The sequence below is a fragment of the Drosophila grimshawi genome, unplaced genomic scaffold, assembly GCF_018153295.1.
Source record: "Drosophila grimshawi isolate 15287-2541.00 unplaced genomic scaffold, ASM1815329v1 contig_1377, whole genome shotgun sequence".
Lineage (NCBI taxonomy): Eukaryota > Metazoa > Arthropoda > Insecta > Diptera > Drosophilidae > Drosophila > Drosophila grimshawi.
This window is the reverse complement of record NW_025062900.1, coordinates 20,476,995-20,498,338: the sequence shown is the minus strand read 5'-3', so window position 1 is coordinate 20,498,338 and position 21,344 is coordinate 20,476,995. Positions and strand designations below refer to the sequence as shown.

General features: G+C 37.3%; 1 protein-coding gene across 3 annotated transcripts; it reads right to left on the bottom strand.

The window, feature by feature from the left end:
* Window positions 1-1,075: 1,075 nt before the first annotated feature.
* On the bottom strand, window positions 1,076-20,663 carry LOC6566737 (inactive dipeptidyl peptidase 10). 3 transcript variants are annotated; one of them, XM_001992998.3, is made up of 14 exons: window positions 20,358-20,663; window positions 12,643-12,738; window positions 11,620-11,734; window positions 11,406-11,500; window positions 9,527-9,654; window positions 9,218-9,429; window positions 8,266-8,530; window positions 7,272-7,385; window positions 7,069-7,192; window positions 6,865-6,979; window positions 6,664-6,778; window positions 3,728-4,779; window positions 2,829-3,133; window positions 1,076-1,595 (listed from the first exon to the last, which is right to left on the bottom strand). In XM_001992998.3, exons 1-14 carry the CDS (start codon window positions 20,385-20,387, stop codon window positions 1,539-1,541), a joined length of 2,823 nt encoding a protein of 940 aa, XP_001993034.1. In that variant the 5' UTR covers window positions 20,388-20,663; the 3' UTR covers window positions 1,076-1,538. The 3 variants fall into 3 exon arrangements, with proteins under 3 accessions (XP_001993034.1, XP_043070568.1, XP_043070567.1); XM_043214633.1 differs by lacking the exon at window positions 1,076-1,595 and adding an exon at window positions 2,208-2,605; XM_043214632.1 differs by lacking the exon at window positions 1,076-1,595 and having other exon boundaries at window positions 2,537-3,133.
* Window positions 20,664-21,344: the final 681 nt, after the last annotated feature.

Sequence of the window (21,344 nt, the reverse complement as noted above, 5' to 3'; positions counted from 1 at the left end):
TATTTACTTTTTCATGAAAATTCAATTAAATTGATTTCTTGCTGGTTTGCTCGGACTTCAGATCGCCCAGAGTAATTTAAATTTTTTAATGCATTTTTCCATTGGTTTTTCATTTAATTTTTTTTTTATTCGTTTGTTAACGTCGCAGGCGCGTGCTCGTTTCATTATTTATGTTTTATTTATTGCGGCATTTTTTATTGTAAGTCATTTAATTAAAATCCACGGCAAATTCAACACTTGGCGGTTTCAATGCGAAATGCAATATGGGGTCCACATTGAGATCGGTAGACAGAAAATATGAACGAAAGTTAATATTTAAAATATTTATTTGTTTAATTGCTTGTTAAATACGTACTTTGTTGAATTTTAATCGGACTTCATCAGACTTAAAATTTTTTTTTGATTTTCTCAGTTGAGCAACATTTTATTTGGTACGACCAAAAATTGAAATTTTGCTGGGAAATGAATTTACTAAACACAGTAATAAGTGATTGCAGCTCATAAATTTTATTGATAAATGTTTCACCTCTAGTGTGATATCAGAAAAGGCCATTTAAATTGCTTTTCAAATGTTTGTAAATTGATTTATGATATTCATTTCCTGCAGAATTCTCTGCGACCCCCCCGCACACCTTGCCCAACCCAGCCACACCCTACTGTAATTGGAAATTTGGAAATCCCTGCTAACCACTGGCGTTGTTTGCCACCTGCTGACCTTTGCGTTCTAATAAATATATTTTGTTATTTCATTTTTGGAAAAAACCCTATTGGAAATGCATGCAGCAAATACATAAAAGAAAAATCAAATAAATAAAAGTAATATGCGGCACTTACGTCGTTTTCTCTAGAGGCATTTATGAATGTTGCGCGTGTAAGTTGTTTTTTTTTTCATTGCGTACTTTTGTTGCGTCAAAATTGTATTTGTGTTGTATGTACGTATGTGTAAATGTATGTGTGTTTGTGTTTTTCACAACCATGTTGATTTTACGTTTTGTTTGCATTTGTTTTGGGTTTTTTTTTTTTCACATTTCTTGGCATTGTTTCTTTTGTTTATTATTTTATTAAAAATGCCATTTACAGTTTCACGAAGTTGTTGTTGTTATTCCTGTCACCATTTGGGGCTGTGTGTAGTAGAATATTGTACATTGTAGTTCAGTTGAACGAACAAGCTCCAGTAGTCAAAGTTTTGGTGGACGAATATGTCGATCCATAATTGATAATTGCGCTCAAGGGAACAGAACGAACAATTTTGTGATCGATTATTGAACGATATTAAGGACTTGGCTCATTCGTTCAGTTCAGTTGGTCGTTCATGCGAACTCATTTTGAACTTTTCAATGCAACTCTGGCGCGTCGGAATGGCTATTTCGAATGTTGTTTGTATTTAGATGTGTGTGCGTGTGTTTTCATAATAAATTACATTTAATGTAATTTACGCAAACATTTCGAGAGCACGTTTCGCTTTCATTTAATGCTTCGCGCCGCTGTTATCAAAAAAAAAAACAAATTTTATTGCTATTTTTGTTGCTGTTGCTGTTTTATTGCTGCTGCATATCGCCGCCACTGCCCAGGCCAGCTTTCGTTTCCGGTGGTACCTGTTTGTTAAACACGTTAAGAGCAAATTTTTACGAGTTAGTTTCGAATTGAATTCGACTGATACGTCCAGAGAGATATTATGTAAATTAAAGACACAATCAAAGCATAAGCAACATTCAGGTTAAAGTAGCAAGTGTGGAAGTGTGTGTGTGTGTTACCAAGTGTCTTTGTGTGTGTGTGTGTGTGTGCTTACACTCAGGAAGAAAAAGAAAAGGAAAACATATAAAGAAAAGACATTGACTTGCTTCCAACAAACGACAAGCCCCAAAATACACACATACACACATACACACGCACGCACACATACATACGGAATAGCCATCAATTGGTTTAAGGAAAAAAAAATTCGAAAGTGAAGTAGGCAAAACTTGAATGGAAACTTGCGTACAAAACTCAAAATGGTAAGAAATACTAGCAATAAATAAAACTTTGATAAAACAGAGAGAAACTTGCTCAACGAAATGAAAAGAAATATATATAAAAGCAAAACACATCAAATAAACTTTTGGTAAGCAAATTTAATTTAAGAACATTTATTTTTCATATCACATTTGGTTTGAAAATCAGTTTATTTAATTTTTGGAAAATTGGAAGCAAAACAAAATAAGAAAGAAAGAAACAAGAAGTTTTAAATCTTGGTAACTCTTATTGGTAGACGATGGAAGCTTTAAAAATAATTGAATCAAGCCAAATATCATGCCATAGACAGAGATTTTGAAAATAACAAAATGATATAAACATAGAGCAGAAAGTCTCATGAAAATAACTAATAAAATGACCTTTGACTTAGAGACCCCGTAAAACGCTCAACAAGACATTGAAACAGCGAAACGGAGAGAAGTCTACGAATGACAACAAATAACAACGACGACGATTGATAACAACGATAACAACGGCGACTGTACCTAGTACTTTATGTCGGAAAATCGATCATTGATTAACCGCCATAGAAACTATGAAAGTCCAGGAAATCCATGGAATCTGTTTGATTTTGCTGTTGCTGGTCGAGCTATGCGAATTATTATCACAATATCCAAAAATGGCAATGGAAAATGTTGATGTGAAATGTATGCGAGTTGTGATTGTTGTTGTTATTGTTGTGGCGTTTGGCGATGATATTTGTTGTGATGGAGATGGTGGAGAGCAGGAGAAATAGAGAGATATGGTAGGAGAGTGGTAGAGAATATATACAAAATAGTGCACAAAGCACAATCCCAATACCCGACACTCACCAGCTTCTTGAAGCAGTCATCAAAGAACGCAGTCATCGAGCGATAAAGATGCCGCTTCACACCCGACAAACTGTGCCCCTCGTCCGGATAGATTTGCTGCTTGTAGAGCACACCCTTGCTGGTCAGGGCACGTGCCAGCACCATTGATTGCTGGACATGCACATTGTCATCCGCTGTGCCGTGCACCAGCAGAAATTGACGCTCTCGCAGGTTGTCCACATATTTTGACAGATCGCTCTCCTCGTAGCCCTTGTAGTTGTCGGTTACGTTCGGAAAACTCAGATAACGTTCCGCATACGTGGAGTCTGGTGAGATACAGATGATAAAAATAAAGGCATTTTTAACTATTCAAATCATTCATATTTAATAAATATTTTATGTTTCAGACTATCCAACTGGAGCCTATTAAATAAATAATAGAATAAATACTAATATTAAATACAATCCTATAATCTGAGTCAAAATCATTACATGGATTAAAATTCAGCTTTTACTTTTTAATCAAATAAAATAGAACGATTGGAACGGTTTATTTATTTGTTTAGATTGTTTAATGTGGTCTAAATAAAGTCTGCAAATTAAACAAAAATTATTTAAAATAAATTAACATGAAAAGTTAAAATTATATTAACAAATTAAATTATCAAAATTAAAAGTGAGTAATTAAATTCAAATTTTAAATGAGAAAAATTAAAGATATGTAAAATAAATAAATCTAAAACAACACTGAAAAACATAATCAGATCAAAAATTGCATAAAGTTGATGGCTTAATAATTAAGAACGTAAAATGTTAAGAAAAATAGCAATAAATATTGAGATAAAAAATAAAGAATAGATAAGCAAATCTTTAAATCTAATCTAATGAGTGTTTAAAATGTTCTGCCAAATATGACTCACCGTAGAGCTTCCAATTGGTCACCGGCGAGACACTGATGCCACATTGGAAGATCGATTGCTGGCCAGCCAAGGCGAGGGCTGCTGTGTAGCCACCATAGCTCCAACCCCAGACGCCCATGCGGCGTGCATCAATGAAGTGTAGATTGTCGCGCAGGTATTCGCTGACCTCCAGCTGATCGGAGACCTCGACGCTGCCTAGACGCTTGTAGACCTCGTGCAGCAGCTGATAGCCTTGGCCGGCCGAGCCGCGTCCATCGATCTCGATGACTATGTAATCCTTGCTGCCCGCCAAATAGGTGTTCCAGTCGACGTGCCAGCGATCGGTGACCAATTGTGTACCCGGGCCTGAGTAGACGTGCAAGATGGTGGGATAACGCGTAATCTCATCCTCGCGCAGCACCGGCGGCAGATAGAGACGCACCTGGGCGTGATAGCCGCCGGAGATCATGACCGGGAACGTTTTAATCTGCGGCAGCGCCACTTTTGCCATTTTCTCCTTGAGTCGCGTGTTATTCTGCACGGTGACGAGCAGCTCCAGAAACTGTGACTTGGGCTCAACTCGAACTTCCTCCGCTGTACTTTCGCCTTCTGCCTGCGTCTGCTCCTGTGTCATACTCTGCCTTTTGGCCTTGGGTCCGCCGGCTGGATGTTTCAGGCCATAAATTATGGAATTGGGCACCACTGGTCCCAGGCACTCCAGCAGCAAATAACGCGCTCGCAGCGATAGCGCAAATTGAGCCTCATGATATAGGCAATCACTGGGTGGGGTCACTCCCCGCCCCTGACGCTGCTGCTCCACGGGCATCGCTGGCGGCGGCGGCTGCTGAGCTGTGTCCGATTCCTCTGAGTCCTCCCAATCGTCGTCCCAGGCAGTGACCAGCTTTGGTGGCGGCTTTGTGTGACCCTCGTCGTAGCCATCGCTGCGCTGCATCACTGCCGGACACGTCAGACAGTCCGGCACTTGTAGGGAATGTCCCTGTCGAGCGGGCAGCGCCGAAACGCGATATAAATGCTGCTGCGACGGCAGGCGCTCCGGTGTGCCCAGAAAATAACTGTTAAGAGGGAAACAGTTGGAGAAAATATTGGAGGGAAAATTTAATTTCCATTTGAGTTTTTGTTGAACAGTTGTGGCAAAAATTAACCTTATACTGGTGACTGGAAAACTTAAGTTTCAGTTGGAATTTTTGTTTAATATTTATGTTACAAATTAGCCTTTTATTTGAGTTCAAAAAACTGCTTTTCATTAATTTTCAAAAATTAAATTTTTATGTTGTACACAATATGTACACAATAATTTTGGCAAATATCACTGTATCAATAGATAAACTTTCCCTCTTTTCTTGATCAATATTGTTAACAAATATGGTCTTAATAGATATTTTAGTTTCTTTACATTTATAAATTACTTCAATTTATTTTATTTATTAATTTCAAAATGCTCTTCAGTTCAGAAAGCAAAATAATGGGCGTGTATTGGAAATTACTAATCTATCTTAAATAGAAAATCAAATGTGTAGATTTTTATTTGACAATCGTCAAGTAAGTAAGAGCTCTCGTTAAATTTGTAGTTTGTACTTCGTCCTGTAACTGTTTTTCGCTGTTTTATCAATTGAGTTTCATTTAAGCAATAGTGACTTTCATCCCTTTGATGAATGAGTTACTTAAATTATATTCCCAACGCCCTATTACTATCCGTAGTGTCCCACTCCTACCACAATGTACTCAATCTGCCTTAAGCATTAAAGTCACTCTACAACAAGCTTATCCTGCCACCCAAACTTAATACCATACAATCACTTTTTTTTAAATAATTTTCAGGCTTACAAATTCAAGTACTTTAACTAAAATGAGCTCCAAAGAAAGACAACACAAACGATTTATGTTTGCACTGTAAATTATCGCTATTAAATACGATAATGTCATCATAAACAAGTCAGAATGCTTTGAGTCGAGAGTGCTCGATTAGTAGGTACCCTGAGGAGGAGGTACCTATTATAAAATACTTGAGCTTTGCTGCTGTGTAAATTAATAATTACGAAGATACGATTTTCTTCAGCTATATATTTAAAATTAGTGTTTTTATTGCAATAAGAAATCAATTTGCCATACTTTCGTCAAAAGTGATCCGATTTTCCAAATCCAGGGATTGCCCTTTAGAACAATACTATATTTAAAGTTGGAAACCCATTTCTGACCCGAAATTCATGAGTATATACGTCAATCTGCCTATAACAAACATTGCTTATAACCATTTTACCCTTTTTGACTATTTTAATGGGTTGACAGTATAATAAATTATGTTTAAATCATGCGGTAACTGCCATTATTGCCACTAACACGTTAACGACAACGGAGACAACTAATGGAATCGCGAAATGTTACGAATGTGAATGTAGGAAATTATCCTATATATATACATTAAAAGTCGTTGATTTTTCCATTTGTTTTTGGTCCAACTGCTACACAATAAAATTACACTTTTAAAAGTGGATAATTTTAATGGCTTTAGGTTGTATTAAACATTCTAAATTCTTTCCTAATTTTCATTTATCATTTGCTTTGCACACGTTTCGCGGCATTAGCCTTAAGCCTTTCCTTTGCTGCTAAGTGCAACAGCATTAAATATTAATACAGTTGGCTTATTCAACGCTCAAGTTGAACACTTTAGACTGAAAACCAACCAAAATGTGTTCCTTTTGTTCTACCAAGTTTGCTTGTGGCGCATTTCACTTAAGTTTCCGTTTCAGTTTCAGTTTCAGCTTCAGCTTCACGTTGCTGCTTGCACTTTATTTTAATAGCCAACACTTTTGCAAATAATCATTCACGTTGCGGACATTAAAGTCAGTTTGTGTTGGGTGCTCAGAAAGTGGCGTTAGCTGAAGTGTGCCTCATTTGGGATTCAGTTTTGAATTTTGCGGCATCCGCTTGATACTTACATCCAATTATCGTGCTGATCCCAGTGCAGAAGTCGGTTCACCTCGTAGGGGCCATGGGTGAGGGGCAGCACGCGATTGTTGTCAATGTCCACGTGCACGATGTGCCGGAAATAGCCTGTCGGTTTGCGTATGTTTTGTGGGGATTTGTGGTCAGTGAGTTGAGGTCGAAACAAAAGCCAAATTGGCATATGGCCCACTTACCAAACGAGCCGTCTCGCAGCGGCGATATGGCCACATAGACGCTGGCATTGGACGCAAATAATGGCACCGAGACGGTGTCCACCCAGCCACGTCCATCGCCGCTCACTCGATGGGTCTGGCGGACACAGGGAGACAAGATAGACGGGACGGCACATGAGCACATGAGCATATGAGATGGCCTAATTAGGCCACATTGCAACATACCTCAATGCAGGCGAACGCGGGACTCCGGCAGACGCTCACCGCGGATATGTTCTGCGGTCGATTGAGCCACACCACAGCGATCTCTGTGCCGCTCACCCAACTGGCGCTGCTAAAGTAATGATCCCTATCATACGCAACAGAGAGCGGATAAGGATTAGTAATCGTTGAATCGTTTAATCGTATCCTCTCCTAACAATACGCACTCTTTTTGTAAAATCTTCGGCGGTTTCAAGTCAACGATGTGTATCTTCTGCGGATCCGATAGGTTTGCTACCCGCAAAGTGACTGTGGGATTCTGTGTGCCCGGCTTTGGATATCTGTGAACAATTAGAATGGAAATGAAAAAAAAAGAATGATTTAAGAACAGGGTAAACAGTAAGCAACCAAAGCAACTCACCTAAAATTGAAAAGAAAATAATGATAATAAAATAAAATATATTTTAGTCTTTAAGATAATCATAACACTCAGAAAAAATTGCAATGAAATTAAAACTACTCTAAAAACTAGAAAAAAATTGCTCACTAGTCTGAGGAAAGTCACATAACTACACAACAATCTTCGACAAAGAATAGATCCTTGGATAGATTCATAGTATTCAACAGAATCTAATTAACTTTGTGAATATCAAGTTGAATTCCGTTTGCCATCGATTGTAATCTGCTTTCAATTTGAGTAAAGTGAATTCAGGCTCACATGGCTTAAGTTTTGCATATTCAATTAAGAGTAGATGGAATATCTGGCCTTGCTCACATATTTACATTAGTAATCCCCAAATGATGACATTACACTTAACACAACAGGTTAGGCGGCAGTTGTGTCAGCTACGTAATCTCTCTGGCTTGAGGGGCAACAGTTTCTGGCAACCTTTTGTGCATTTGGCAATTTATCAAATCAAACTGACAGTAGGTCGTGGAAGGGCGAAGTGGCGAGGTATCTGAGAGCATTCCAACTGTCGTTTGTGGACCGGAGTGGGTCTCCCACAAAACTTGCTCCAAACTAATTTTAATTCCAAAAATGTCGTCGCATACACACCCGCTCACCTGGGCTCATCGTTAGGTTAACCAAAAACTATGTGCATTTGTCGAGTCTGGGCAAGTTCATGAATTTTGAGCACTTTTCGGGCTAATGACAGCCACGAGCACATCGTTAACACCTAATCGAAAAGTAATATAGCCAAGGACAGGCAGACGACTTACCGTAAGGATCTAATTTCCGGGTACAAGTTGGCATGCGGATTAGTGCCAGCAGCTGAGCTACCACCACCGCCGGCACCACTTCCAACACCATGGCCAGTGCCACTTGCCGTTCCGCTAGTTCCAGCGCCGCCAGCGGTTCCCGATGAGGTGGTGCCATACCAGGCAAAGTGCTGTTCCTGCACGTTTGTATCGTTGAAGCTGGCATAGAGGAGCAGGTGGCCGTCGTCCGACACCCAAATGGCATTATTTGTGTGCAGCATTTCCTCTGGAAAAAAGTGCAAATACATTCACTTAATAAATGTGGACTAAAAGCAGTTGACAAATTTAAAGGTGTTGAAAATGAAAATGTTAAATTGTATTTAAAATTCAAGTTATTTATAAATTTATCGAAAAATTAAAGTGAGTAATTAAATTACAATTACAAAAATAATAATAATTAGATTTTATATGCTTTTTTCATAGGTAAAGTAATATTTTCTATTTTCAATTATAAGATTGAATATTTTAATCTGTTTATATGCTTGAAATAATCAGTTTTTTTTCAATTATTTTCCTATATTTAAAATTTTCAATATGAAACCAGCTCATAAATTTATTTTCCTTAGTTTCTTCAATATTCAATTATATTTATTTAAATATTCATAGAAAGTAGTTGTTTCAATTCCAGAATAGAAAATATTAAATATTAACTTTAGCCGCTAATTAAGATTATTACTCTGAAATCATGAGTGTGTATTTAAAAAATGGGAATTAAGTGAGTTGAATTAAGTTTGTTAGAAATGCTTTCAATCAAAGAATATATAATCTTGTTTTGCGATCTTAATTGCACTGCTCATTTGTGAAATAATATTTGCTTTCATTATAATTTAACAATTTCGCAACAACAAAAAGTGAATAATGTGTTCTACGATTACCTTCAACCCTGGCAAATAAGAAGTCTGGGCATGCTCACCTTCGTATAACCAGTCGGGAATGCCGTTATAGACGACGCCCGGTACGGCATCGTGAGTTATGCGATAGGCGTGCGTGGAACGCACCTCCTGGCGATAGTAAATCTCATAGTTGAGCACCCAGATGAGCGCATTGCCAGCGCTGCTGAAGCGGGCAAAGTGCAAATAGGGCCATTCGTCCTGATGCGGATTGAGGCGCAGTTTGATGGTTTCGCTGCGCAAGGATTTGTATGCTTATTGAATTGAGACTCATCAAGATTGGGTGACTACCACCTCCCACTCCTCCCCCTCACTAAGTGTAATGGGCTTACCTCGTGTGGATGTCGTAGAGCGTGTACTGCGCCAAATACGAGTGTCGAAACAATTTGACTACATTTTGAGCCAGCAGCAGATAACGCTTGTCTGCCGATATGCTGAACGTGAAGGGCGACAAATTTTTCTGTGCAATATATAAATATATACATATATTGTTATTAGTTATGTGTACTCATTGAAATGCTACTTGCGTTTTAAGCGTTAAATTAACATCGAATAAACGTTGCAATTTGCCATTAAAATGTGAGTTTGAATTTATAATTGGCAAGCGCTGCGTATGCGTAATTTTAATTAAAATTTTGAAATTGTTTGCGTGGCGCGTGTTCTGTTTTGGACTTGGATTGGGATACATTTTCACCTGGCACATTTCTAATTAAGATTTGCTGCCTTTATTTGTAAATTAATCGCTTGAGTACGCCAGATAGCCTTTAATAGCCAAAAATGCGCCTTTCGAGCTCATTAAACGGGGATTTTAGATAACAATTTAAGAGTGAGTTCTGGCAGGCAACAGAGTTATTTTTACTTTTGCTACGTGAAAACAGTTTATAATGCCTCCAGATTTCTTACCTACTTTATCTGCATTTCTTCTGTAAATATCACTAATTTCTAACTTTAATTTGAACTTGAAATGTATATCTGAAATGGGTAGTGTAAAACTGAGTCAAACTGTAGAATGCTAATTTTAGTTACGTTTAGTTATTAAAGTTTAGCTTCCATTTCTCTATTTGACTGTGGTCCTGGGAAGAGCTCCTTTTGCGGAAGCTACAATTATTATTTGCCAAGTGGCAAGTGTTGACACAAGCGATTGCTTTCCAAATTGCAGTCGGCAGTTGGCGGCTGACAGTTTGTGGCACTTGTTGCTGCATTTGGCCCAAAGTGCTCACGTCTTGGCAGCTGACAAAACTTGGCACTGAATTGCACCCCTACTCGTGAGAGGGGGCTGTCTATATCATTCACAGACATGTGGTTGCTTTATTTGTTTGTTTTTCAATTTCGGAGCGCGCATTATTCATTTGAAGAAAAATGAGCCTCAACTCTCTACCCGTACTATATTGTTGTTTACACAAGCTTTTGCTTTTATCGTTATGGCAAAGCGATATAACTTTACCCATTTGGTTTTTTGTTTCTGTATTTTTTTTTTTTTTTTTGCCTACTTTGGTGAGTTTTGTGTGGCAGTTAACAGTGCCTGGCAACTGTTTTGGCTGCCAAGTCAAGTGTGTACACTTGAGATACGCCCAATCGTAAATAACATGCTGCATACAAATATTTATTTGACTCATTCAGATAAGCAATGCGAATTGAAGGAGATGTGTGTCTATATGTGTGTGTGTGTGCATATGTGGATGTGTGTACACTCGGAAAAAAATCGACCTGATAAACAAATCATATATAGTAACAGCTTCTTGTAAACTTTTTATGTGTCAGTAAATTATTATTAATCTTAAAGACTGTCAGTTTTCTTGGCTTCTAGAAATAATTACTTAATATTCAAAAGAAATTTCTTGAATTGAGAAATTTAAAATAATTAGAAATAATTTTCAAACCTTCAAAAGAGAAATTTCTTAAAATTCGAAATGCTTGACCTAAATTGAAAATCCCAAAATTTTTTCTTTTGCGTTTTCAGAAAAGTTTTAAGTATTGATTAAAAAACTCTTATTAAAAACAAATATTTTCAACTTCAAAAATTGTATTGAAAGCTGTTGTCAACGCTTAATAAAAGCAATCTATTTGCTTTTCTTCATTTTAGAAAAATCCAACTCGGACTAAACAAATAAAAATGTAGGTCTTCATAAAGTTTCAATCTTCACTTCTGAAAGTGCACGATTATTGTTCTGAGTGTAGTTTGCTACTGACTGTTAGTGGAAATGTACTTACAAATGTCACATTGGACATGAGGACGCGTTCAGTTCGATTGGCAGCATTTAGCAGGCAGATGCGACCCAACTGGTCCTGATACAGAAACTCTTCGGCTGCAGTAAAGGCGGAAAGTAAAAGACAGAGAGATAGAGAGAGAGAGAGAGATTTAGTAGGTAAAGAATACACGTATCGTTATCAGGAACTCATTGAACGTTTAACATGCTCAACTCACCATCTATCCAGCTGCCGTTGGAGCGTTGAGGCACGTAGATGCCGTCAACAATGTCCTGCAGCTTGATGCGCTGCCCTTTGACGCGTGGGCCCTCATCGGGGGGCGTGAGGAGCACCTTTTTTGATAAATGCAGAAATTTTATATGTCGTTTTCTATACACGCAAACAACACACAATTTGGTACCAAACAAAAAACACGACACACAAACAACGAGTGAACGACAACATCAAAACACAAAGTGGGGAAAAAAAGAAGAAAAATGGAAAAAAGAATTTCGGAGCGGTGGTATTGGTGGTGGTGGTGGTGGTGGTGGTGGTGTTGGGGGGAGGCGGGTATATACAAATATCACGCAGCCCAGGCACAAAGGAAATAAACAAATGAACAAAGATAAGAGACAAAAATGAGCGCAACGTATTTACAGGCATAACATTTAAGGTTTTTGTGTTTTTCTTTTGGTTTTCGGTATTCTTTTTCATTTGAAGTACAGTGGAAGCTCCTCTTACAGATACTCCATCTAGGCTCATCTCATTTTCTGTTAAATCATTGTATTTTATTTGAATATTTTTCGGTACGCCTTAAGTTCTCGCTGACGCAGCCTCTTTAACAGTTATAACTTTATAAAATAAAGTGCAGGATTTTCCCGAAAAATGGAGAACAATATATATCTATATATAAATATATATATGTATGCTTATTTACAAAATGGATTTCTCGTGTATGATTATAAATATTTCAAAACATATCTAAATCAGGTAACTCCCACTCTCCCATTGAATGACTATCGATGTCTAATTTAGAGAGTATTCACTGTACTAGTAAATTGAGTGTGAATTTATAGAGTGTTAAATCTAGTGTTAGTGTTTATTTTTACTGTACAAAATTGCATATGAGTTATCTTTTGTATTTAGCTTACAGCTCTTCAAGAGCGAAATTTAATTATGAAGTTAGTATTGAGTTTACCATTTACCATTTAGCACAAAAACCAGTTACGATTAATATTGAAACTCATTGTGTTAAACTTACCACCGAGGTAACAATCAAGGCCAGCACAATGATGATCACCAGCAGGGCGATGAGAATGCCGCGCCAGTTGCGCTGATTGGGATTGCTGGAAACCAACTGCGAGGAGGCAACAAAGAGAAATGTGTAACATTAGAATAATTATTTTAAAACGAGCAGCAGCGCCATTAAAGCCACGTGCGGCACATTTGTGCCCCACAAAATCAGCGGCCACAAATAATAAACGGACCCCAATAATTGACTAAAATGGCGAGGCCCCCAAAAAGGATGCAATTTAGGCAAGCCATTAGAGGAATCCTTGATTCCGAAACTTATGATTCATTGAGCATTTGGAATGTCTTCCGAATGCTACACAGGAAAAAATGTTTCAATTTATTCAAGAACTTATTGAAATACAAATATTCTTATAGTTTAAACAATATAAATGTTTATTTTCAATAAGCTTTTAGGGCAACAGGTCAAGTGTTCTTCGTTGTTTATCATAATTTTATTTTCTTCCATTTTTATTCCCCGATATACTTCAGGCGCAGCTTGTTGAGTTAAATGAGAAGTCACAAGTCAAGCAAACTTTATTTAAGGCTGCTATTCTTGCAATGAAATATTTTTAAGTCCTGTCATTCTCTTCATCTTTAAAAGGACTTCAACTTTCTGCAGTCTGAAGATTTTTCTGTCTGTATAATGTGAGTAAATTTGCAGATGGAACTAAGCCGCTAGGCTCTTGAACCTGTCCGCAAAATGGCTACTTGACTAATTTATATGGCCGCAACATAAGTTAGACAGCTAAAACACATATACTTATGTATGTACAAATAGTCTACAAGTTTAATGCCTGTATGCATACAAATTAACAGGCAGCCAATTCTTTTCGAAAAACCCTACGCTTAATGCATAGTTAATGTAGTCGACGGCAACAACAAAATATTTCAACAGCATTTTTGCTCAACACGAAATGGGGCAACTTCAGCAACTTGCACTAAATTGCGGTAACTATTCAGACACGCAGGCTCGTACGCGCTGACACCGATTTTCTCTCTTGTGTACCCTGTAAACATTATAATTGCTTGAACAGGAGTTAATAGCCGACAAAATATACATATTCATGTCTGCCTGTTTCTTAAAAAAATATTAAATATTCTTTATAATTCCTTTGGATATTAATGACATGTCTACAAAAAATACCTCACTAAAATAATTATACGTACATTCTCTAATTTCTTTATTTTCATGAACGCTGAAAAATTAAAAGAAGTTTTAGGTATGCAATTTTATTGCCTATACCAATACATATAATAAGAAACAGATTTGAATGGATCTCATATATTATTGTATATTCAAAAAAAAATCGATGCAAATCATTAAGTGAGCATTTTTCAATTTCATGTTTGACTAACTTAAATTTAGGATTATTGATGCGAAATGTTTTTGAATTTAATATATATTGCGGAGTAGGCAGGCTGATATAGGCCCATTCGTGATATATAGTAAATTTTAGCTCTTCACTTGCGTTCTTCATTTGAATCTCTCTTTAATATTCAGATTCAGGTCTGGATTGATGACTGGCCACTTCAAAACTAATATCTCCCTAGCCGATAAGAACTAATTTGAAATACATTATTCATTTATATATTTGAATGGTATCTTCAAAACGGGCATTTTTACATCTTATTGGGAATCAGGATCATTCAGGCATTAAGCCAACTGGTTATTCAATCATGCCAACAAAGCATACATACATTCCCATTACTGAATAATTAATTAATTAAGCAGAGTTCGAACATCCACTAATAGATAATACATAAAATCATAATTATGTCTTAATTGTAGTTCAAGCAGAAGCTATTCAATGCACAAATCAGGCATTAAATTGGTTTTCAGCAGGATTCACAACCCTGAATATTTAGCACAGCTTACATGCTACTCCCTTCATGCTATCCGATGCATAAATATTTGCAACCAATGCAATTAGTGCAGTTGCAAGCAGTGCGCCCTGGGCAATAACCTCATGTTTATTTATACAGACACACTCTCTCAGACTGTGGCAACAATTGATTGCTGACTGAAGCATCGGAAATGGAACCGATAACAACATAAACTAAACTACGCGCATATCAATGGATATCATACGAATTGTGGCCAAAAGTTTGGCTGGCTTTTATTATTGTTTGTGTATTGTACATAGATCATAAAGTCGGAATAATAACCGCTCGGGGCGTGCATGCTTCATTTAATTGAAATGAATTTATTATTATTTGAATATACGCGAGCTCAAGGATGTACTTGAGCTCGGGCTCGAGCTGGAGCTGCGGAGAAAAAGCACTCAGTTTGATTGCGACGAAAGTCGCAAGTAAATATGCAAATATTGCGAGCATAAATTTAATTTAAACACTCAACTTGATGAGTTGCCGTTAACGTTAAAAGAATTAAAAGTAATTTCCCTCATCAATTTTGACAGGCCTCAGGCGCCAATTGTGCTCAGCCAAAATAACTAAGCGCCAGCCACAGGGCGTATGCGCGTTATTTGTTTCAATAAATTTTTAATGGCTCGCAATTAGGCATAGCTGACGGTGCTGTTCAGCCAAACTGCTGTCAAAACAAAGATGATGTCAATATTTGAGATATTAAATCATTGCCACAAAAATAAACTGAACTCAATTAATAGCAATTCAAATTTATTTCATGTGAAAAATGGCAACAATTTCCATAGACTAAAATGTATTTTAGAATGTGAAAAATATTCATTTAATTCTCGATTCAGATTTGTATTAAAATGCTATTGATATTCTTTTGAAGGGAATGATTTTTTTGTTTGTTTTTGTTTTGTCACAATTTTGATTGTTTCTGGCTTGAGAGCCAAAATAAAAATAAATAAACCAACAATATTATTATTATGCCCTTGCAAAGCGTGTTTTATTTTTATTGTGTAGTGTGTGACAATGTAACACATTGAGGGAGATGTCTGCGACCCCATGATATATATATATATATATGTTAAGTCTTAAGTTGTGTTTTACGGTTTTCCTTTTTGTTTTTACTAGCAAACTAGTCTCTCAATGATACTTTAAACTTATCCGTCTATATGCTGTAAACATTCCAGAATCCTACAGAGTAGACCACTATATCATCTGGCTGAAATATTTGTTTCTTTATCAACAAGCCTCATCTGTTGCACAATCATATAGTACTCATATTAGCCTGATGCTAAATTGCCGTTTGACTTAAACAAAGTGGCTGAGTGGCTTACTTTTCTTTGTCTTTGCGAATAGAATATTATAACAATTAATTAAAACATAAGATTGGCTATACAAACTATTCTGCAAACAACCCAATGAATAATATGATAAAAATGATTTCATTTATATTTGGCTGTCAGCCTTTAATTAACATTTAAATACTATATAATATATAAAATAAATCAAATAAATGATATTATAATAAAATACTCGACACGGATTTCTAAAATTAGCAACATACTTTGCCAATTTTGAGTGTGTAGCCAAACAATAATTTGTAAATGCTGTAGGAATGTAAGAAAAGTTGGCAATAACATATATTTTTTTCACTTATGTGAGCATGTGTCTGTAAAGGGTCCTCCATTTTTGGAGTGTCTTAGAAAGCTTTTGGTTCTTGTTTCATTGTCGTTTTGCCCTTGGGAGAATACTTATCCGCTGTTGTTTTGTTGTTCTTGTTGATTGAATTCGCAGTTACCTGAGTGTGCCAGCTAAGCTATGAGCTAAATCGAATGCGTTTATATGGCAGTGAGTTTAACTTAAAGAGCGGCCCCTGCACCCTGCACCACAGCCAACAATGAAGTCTGCCCGAGGGCTAGTAACAGATACAGATACAGATACAGATACAGATACAGATACAGATACAGATACAGATACAGATACAGTCACTAGTATGAGTGGCAATCCGCAACTGACCTCCTCTACAATCCACTCTAAACTAAGAGCATTAGCTGCTTTAGCGGTTGAGCTGAGAGTGTTGCCAACTTTCTTTTGCTATCTTTTTTTTGTTGTTTTTTCTTGTTGTTGTTGTTGTTGCCCAGAGTCGCGCGCAGAGTGTAAAAGTTCAAAGTTGCCAGAAAGCCGCAAGTTATTTGCATAAGTTGCCATAGTTATTAAGTAAGGAGTGAAAAATGTACGCTGCATACTTTTAAGCGCATTAAAATAGACACCAATTGCAGAAAGGGAAAATATGCTAAAGGGTTTTCTTTTAGCCAGTAAAGATCAAAGTAGAATTAATTCATTTGCTCAGCTCGCTGACTACTTAAGCATTATTGACTTTTTGTCTGTGTTGTGGTATTTATTGTTTTTGCTAGGGTTAACTGCCACAAATCACGCAAATTTTTGTCAACATCATGTTTTATTTGGCAATCCATTGAACTGTTGCAAAACTCTATTTTATAGCTGAGAGTATGAAAACATTTGTCCTTCAATTTTTGAGTAGCTCTCACAGCAAAAAAGTTGCAAAGTAGTCAGCCTGCAACCCTGACAAACTGTATAAGCTGCTGAGCAATATTGCACTATTGACGACTCGGCTGACATTACAAGCCAATCTTTATGGCTTGCTGCCTTCCTGCCAAACATAAAATCCACAAACAGCCCCTCTGGGCGCCATTGCGAAAGGATACGCATAGTATTGCCATTGCCATTGCTAGATGGCATTAGGCAACTCTGTCACAGTCACAGTCCTCGTTCATGTTGTTGTTGTTGTTGCAGTTGTTGCTGTTGCTGTTGCTGTCTGTGTCTGACTTTCCGGATTGCTAGTAGCATTGTCTGTGCCTGGTCTCTGATCTGCCGCCCTACCTGCAACGGTTGCCGTTGTCAACAACAGTTTAGCTCAAGGCCATAATGGCATAGCGTTCGCTATAACTGCCACGCGCATCCTTATGTTTGTATCCTTGTGTGTAGCCATGTGTGCGTGTGTGTGTGTGTGATGCCTAGCCTTCTGTGTTTGCGTCTATGTCAACATACACTTGAGCTTCCATTACACGACCATGATTGCTTTTCTCTCTCTATATAAATATGTATATAAAAATCTCTCTCTTTCTCTCTCTCTTGCAGCAGGTGTCGCGACTGCCAACGGTCGTTAAGTTGAATGAATTTATAAAAAAAAACTATATATATAATATTTATAATGCTAGTTCAAATTTAAAATGTCACGTGATGGAAATAATTATAATGATTGTATAATATGTATACAAGTGTGCATTGAAATAATAATAAATGAAAACTGTTCAGTTGCACGAGCTGCATGTCAAACAAGTAAGAATGCTCTAGTCGAGAGAGACTCGACTTGGAGATGCCCTGAAACTAGTAGTTTTATATATGTGTATTCGATTATCAGTTTATCCCTTTCTATTATGAAAATCAAATTGAAAAAAAATGTTGAGCTTTAAGTTGGGTGTTTCTTATTCGAACCTCATAAAAAATGTTTGCAATTGATCAGAAAACAGACATCGATATGTCGATATTAGCGAAACAGGGAAAGTTATCGATTTAATAACATCAACTTGGACAAATTTGAAATTTCTGTAGACCTGATAGCCTTTCGTTTGTTCATTCGGACAGATGTAGGTGGCTATATCTGATCGACTTTTGATCCTGATCAAGATACACACTTTCTGGGGTCGCATATGCTTCCTTCTGCTTGTTAGATAATTCTGCACAAAATAATTACACCCCTTTTACCCACTTTTATTGGGTTCAGTGTGTAAAAATAAATTGATATGTTCAACACTGATGACACATTGATAAATTAAATATAGAACTGCACAGCTGTAGTAGTAAATAAAAGTCGTTAATTTGCATGAATTGCGTGTCAAAAGGAAATTTATGTGCATGAGCATATTTAACACTGATACTTGTAATTAAATGTGCCGCATGAGGGAATAATAAATATATTAATTATTTATTGCGCATATATAATCATAAAGCAATTACCTGCAGACAGACAGACAGATTAATGCGAGTGGCAGTCATTAGGTTGAAATAATTAGCAAACACAATTGATTATGGCAACACTGTCAGCACTCAATATAACCGCCCTGGATTATGCAACACTTTGCGATAGAAAGTGTGTGAGGTGCAGACGGACAAAAGCTAATTGATTTCCGCCTGACTGACTAGACACCATTGTGAATTGCTGCTTATCTGAGCGACTCAAGTTACTCAACACTCTTCTCCCCCCTCTTCTATCTTTGCTCGCACTTTGTTTTTGTATGCAAATCGCAGACACGCAACACAACGCGCTGATAATTCAATTTGCAATTTGCAATTGTTGTCAGCGTGTCAGCGCTTTGCATTTGAATTACATGCGGAATTTATTTTAATTATCATCGCTTCCGGCTGCCAACAGCAAACAGCCAGCAGTGAGCAGTGAGCAGTGAGCAGTGAGCAGTGTTAACTTGATGCCATCATCCCTCGCTGGCCAACTGGGTGCAGCGAAGCGTGAAAGCGTCAGCTGAAGTTGACCCAGCCTCCATCAGCATTAGAGATGATGCCGAGAGCTCAACTTGCTGTCGATGCCACTGGTTGACGCCCACTCAATGGCAAAGTGATGCACTTGTCCAAGTTGCAATTAGAATGCTAAAGTGCTCTTTTTCTAAGAGATCGCAGAGTTTTCCTACAAGTTGCACTCACGCGACTTGACTTTACCATAAAGTTCAAATTACCGTAATTGCCTTCTATCTGTGGCAGAGCCAATATTTCTTTTTGGTTTAAATTTGAAAATAAGACTTCCTTTCCTCTTTATGTTTCTTAATAAAACTATGCAATTTAGTTGAGAGTCGGTGGACTCCATTATGCAAGGAGAATAGCTAGTTAAATACATTATTTTAATATTCAAATATGTATATTAACATTTTTAAAAATCTTGAAAAAATGCTAAGTTCACTTAAATTTTAAGTGCATAATTTTTCAATTAAAAGGAACTCTCTTTAGCTAAGTTAGCTAAAATCATTGTCGATCTTATGCAAATATATTTAACACTTCTTACAAAATAAAATATTGAAAGTGTGTGTATAATTTATAAAAACCTAAGCATAATTTCATTTTGTTTGTATTTACTATTTAGGAAACAAACTGTCTACTTATTTACTTAGTTATTTTCTCAATTTAATTAGCTAATTTTCTTTATATATTTACGACACAAATTAGCCAAAATAATGAAGGCCGCAGTTGGGTTGCTAGGACAAATATTTAAAAATGTTCCATAAATATATTTGTAGGTTGTTGGAATTTTTGGTTGCCAATAATGTTGTAATTTAAAATGAACTACGAGGCATCTTTACTAAGAATTTTTGCTTTTGAACGTTCGTCATTAATTAATTTGACATTTATATTTTATTAAAAAGAATGTATGCAGCTGTCTTTTATAATTTTTTAATTAATTCTTTCCTTACTTCACCAGCCAGCGGTAATTTCAGACTTATGCAAAAAAAGGGAAGTTTGCGAGGCATAATGTTTCCGGCTGAAAGTCCTTTAATACATAATAAATGTTGGGCCTTAAGCAGTTCGTAAGGCTAAAATATTGTCAGGGCCGGGCAGATGCTGGGCACACTCACACACGTGTTGAAATATTTGCTTTAAAATTAATTATGCCTAATGATATTAATGCATAAAACATATTTATTTGTCTGCATGTGTGTGTTCGTGTGTTGGTGTGTGTGTGTGTGTATTTGATGTTGCTGCTGGCAGCATTACAATCAAAATTACCTCATCATCGTAATTATCCTGCTCAGGCATGACTCGGCGTTTGGTCGACTTAAAGCGGGGCTAATGCGATGCGAACAGGATGTAAATTTTCTTCTACTTGTTTTCACACAGCACCACCGACGACTGCTGTGCGCGCGGTATAGTGGGCGTTATAGTGGGCGTGTCCTGTGCGCGTCCTGCTGAATTGAAGATGCCGCCAGTTGTCCTTGTCGCCTGCTCAACTTTCTGGATTGCTAATCGAATATATCAATTTCCCGACGACAACAACAATTTGCAAGTGCTCTTAATTTGTCGCCTCTTTCACTCTCTCTCTCTCTCTCTCTCGCTGTCTCACTCTCTCTCTCTCTCTCTATCTGTCTTTGTCGCCTTTTGTCCTTTGTCCTTTTATTTATGAATGTAGTTCTTGTTGTTGTTTTTTGGGGAACGCATCAGCTCGCCGGCATCTTGCTGAGCTTTGAGGGGCACAAGTAACTTTGGTTCATGCTTGTTTCAATTGTTGTTGTTGCTCTTGTTTTTGGGGTTGGGTACAGTTTTTTGTGCCCTTGACTGAGTTGTTGCTGGCTTGATGGTAATTAAGAATGCTTTGTCTTAGGAACTTGTCGTTTGGCCCTCGTAATGCGCTTTTGCTGTCGCTGTGCGTTCCTCCTAATGAGCGTCAGCCAAAGAGCTTGACACTAATGATGCAGCATACTTTTAGGCCGAGCGCTAAATTGAAAGAGAATGGAAAACACATTTTAAAGCAAAAAACACACACAGACCACTGTTGTCTATTGCTCACTGTTGCAATTTTCATGTGTGCGTGTGTTTGCGTGTGTGTGTGTGTGTGTGCGTGTGTGTGCGTTGTCTGTGCGTGTTAGGCGCATCATGCGTGTGCGCTGCTGTTGTTGTTGTTGGTGCAGCGCTTATATAACATGCCTCATGTGTGTGGAGAGCGGAGATGTGTGTTGTGTTTTTTGTGTGCATTTTTGTAACCTTTGCTTGGCGTTG

What these genes read in the sequence shown, in the direction of transcription:
- LOC6566737 (XM_043214632.1), bottom strand. Translation starts at nt 20,387, where the DNA reads ATGCCTGAGCAGGATAATTACGATGATGAG. An exon ending in CTCTACGACATCCACACGAG is followed by an intron (nt 9,430 to 9,526) that starts GTAAGCCCATTA and finishes ATCCTTGCGCAG; the next exon opens with CGAAACCATCAAACTGCGCC. An exon ending in CCGAAGATTTTACAAAAAGA is followed by an intron (nt 7,193 to 7,271) that starts GTGCGTATTGTT and finishes TGCGTATGATAG; the next exon opens with GGATCATTACTTTAGCAGCG.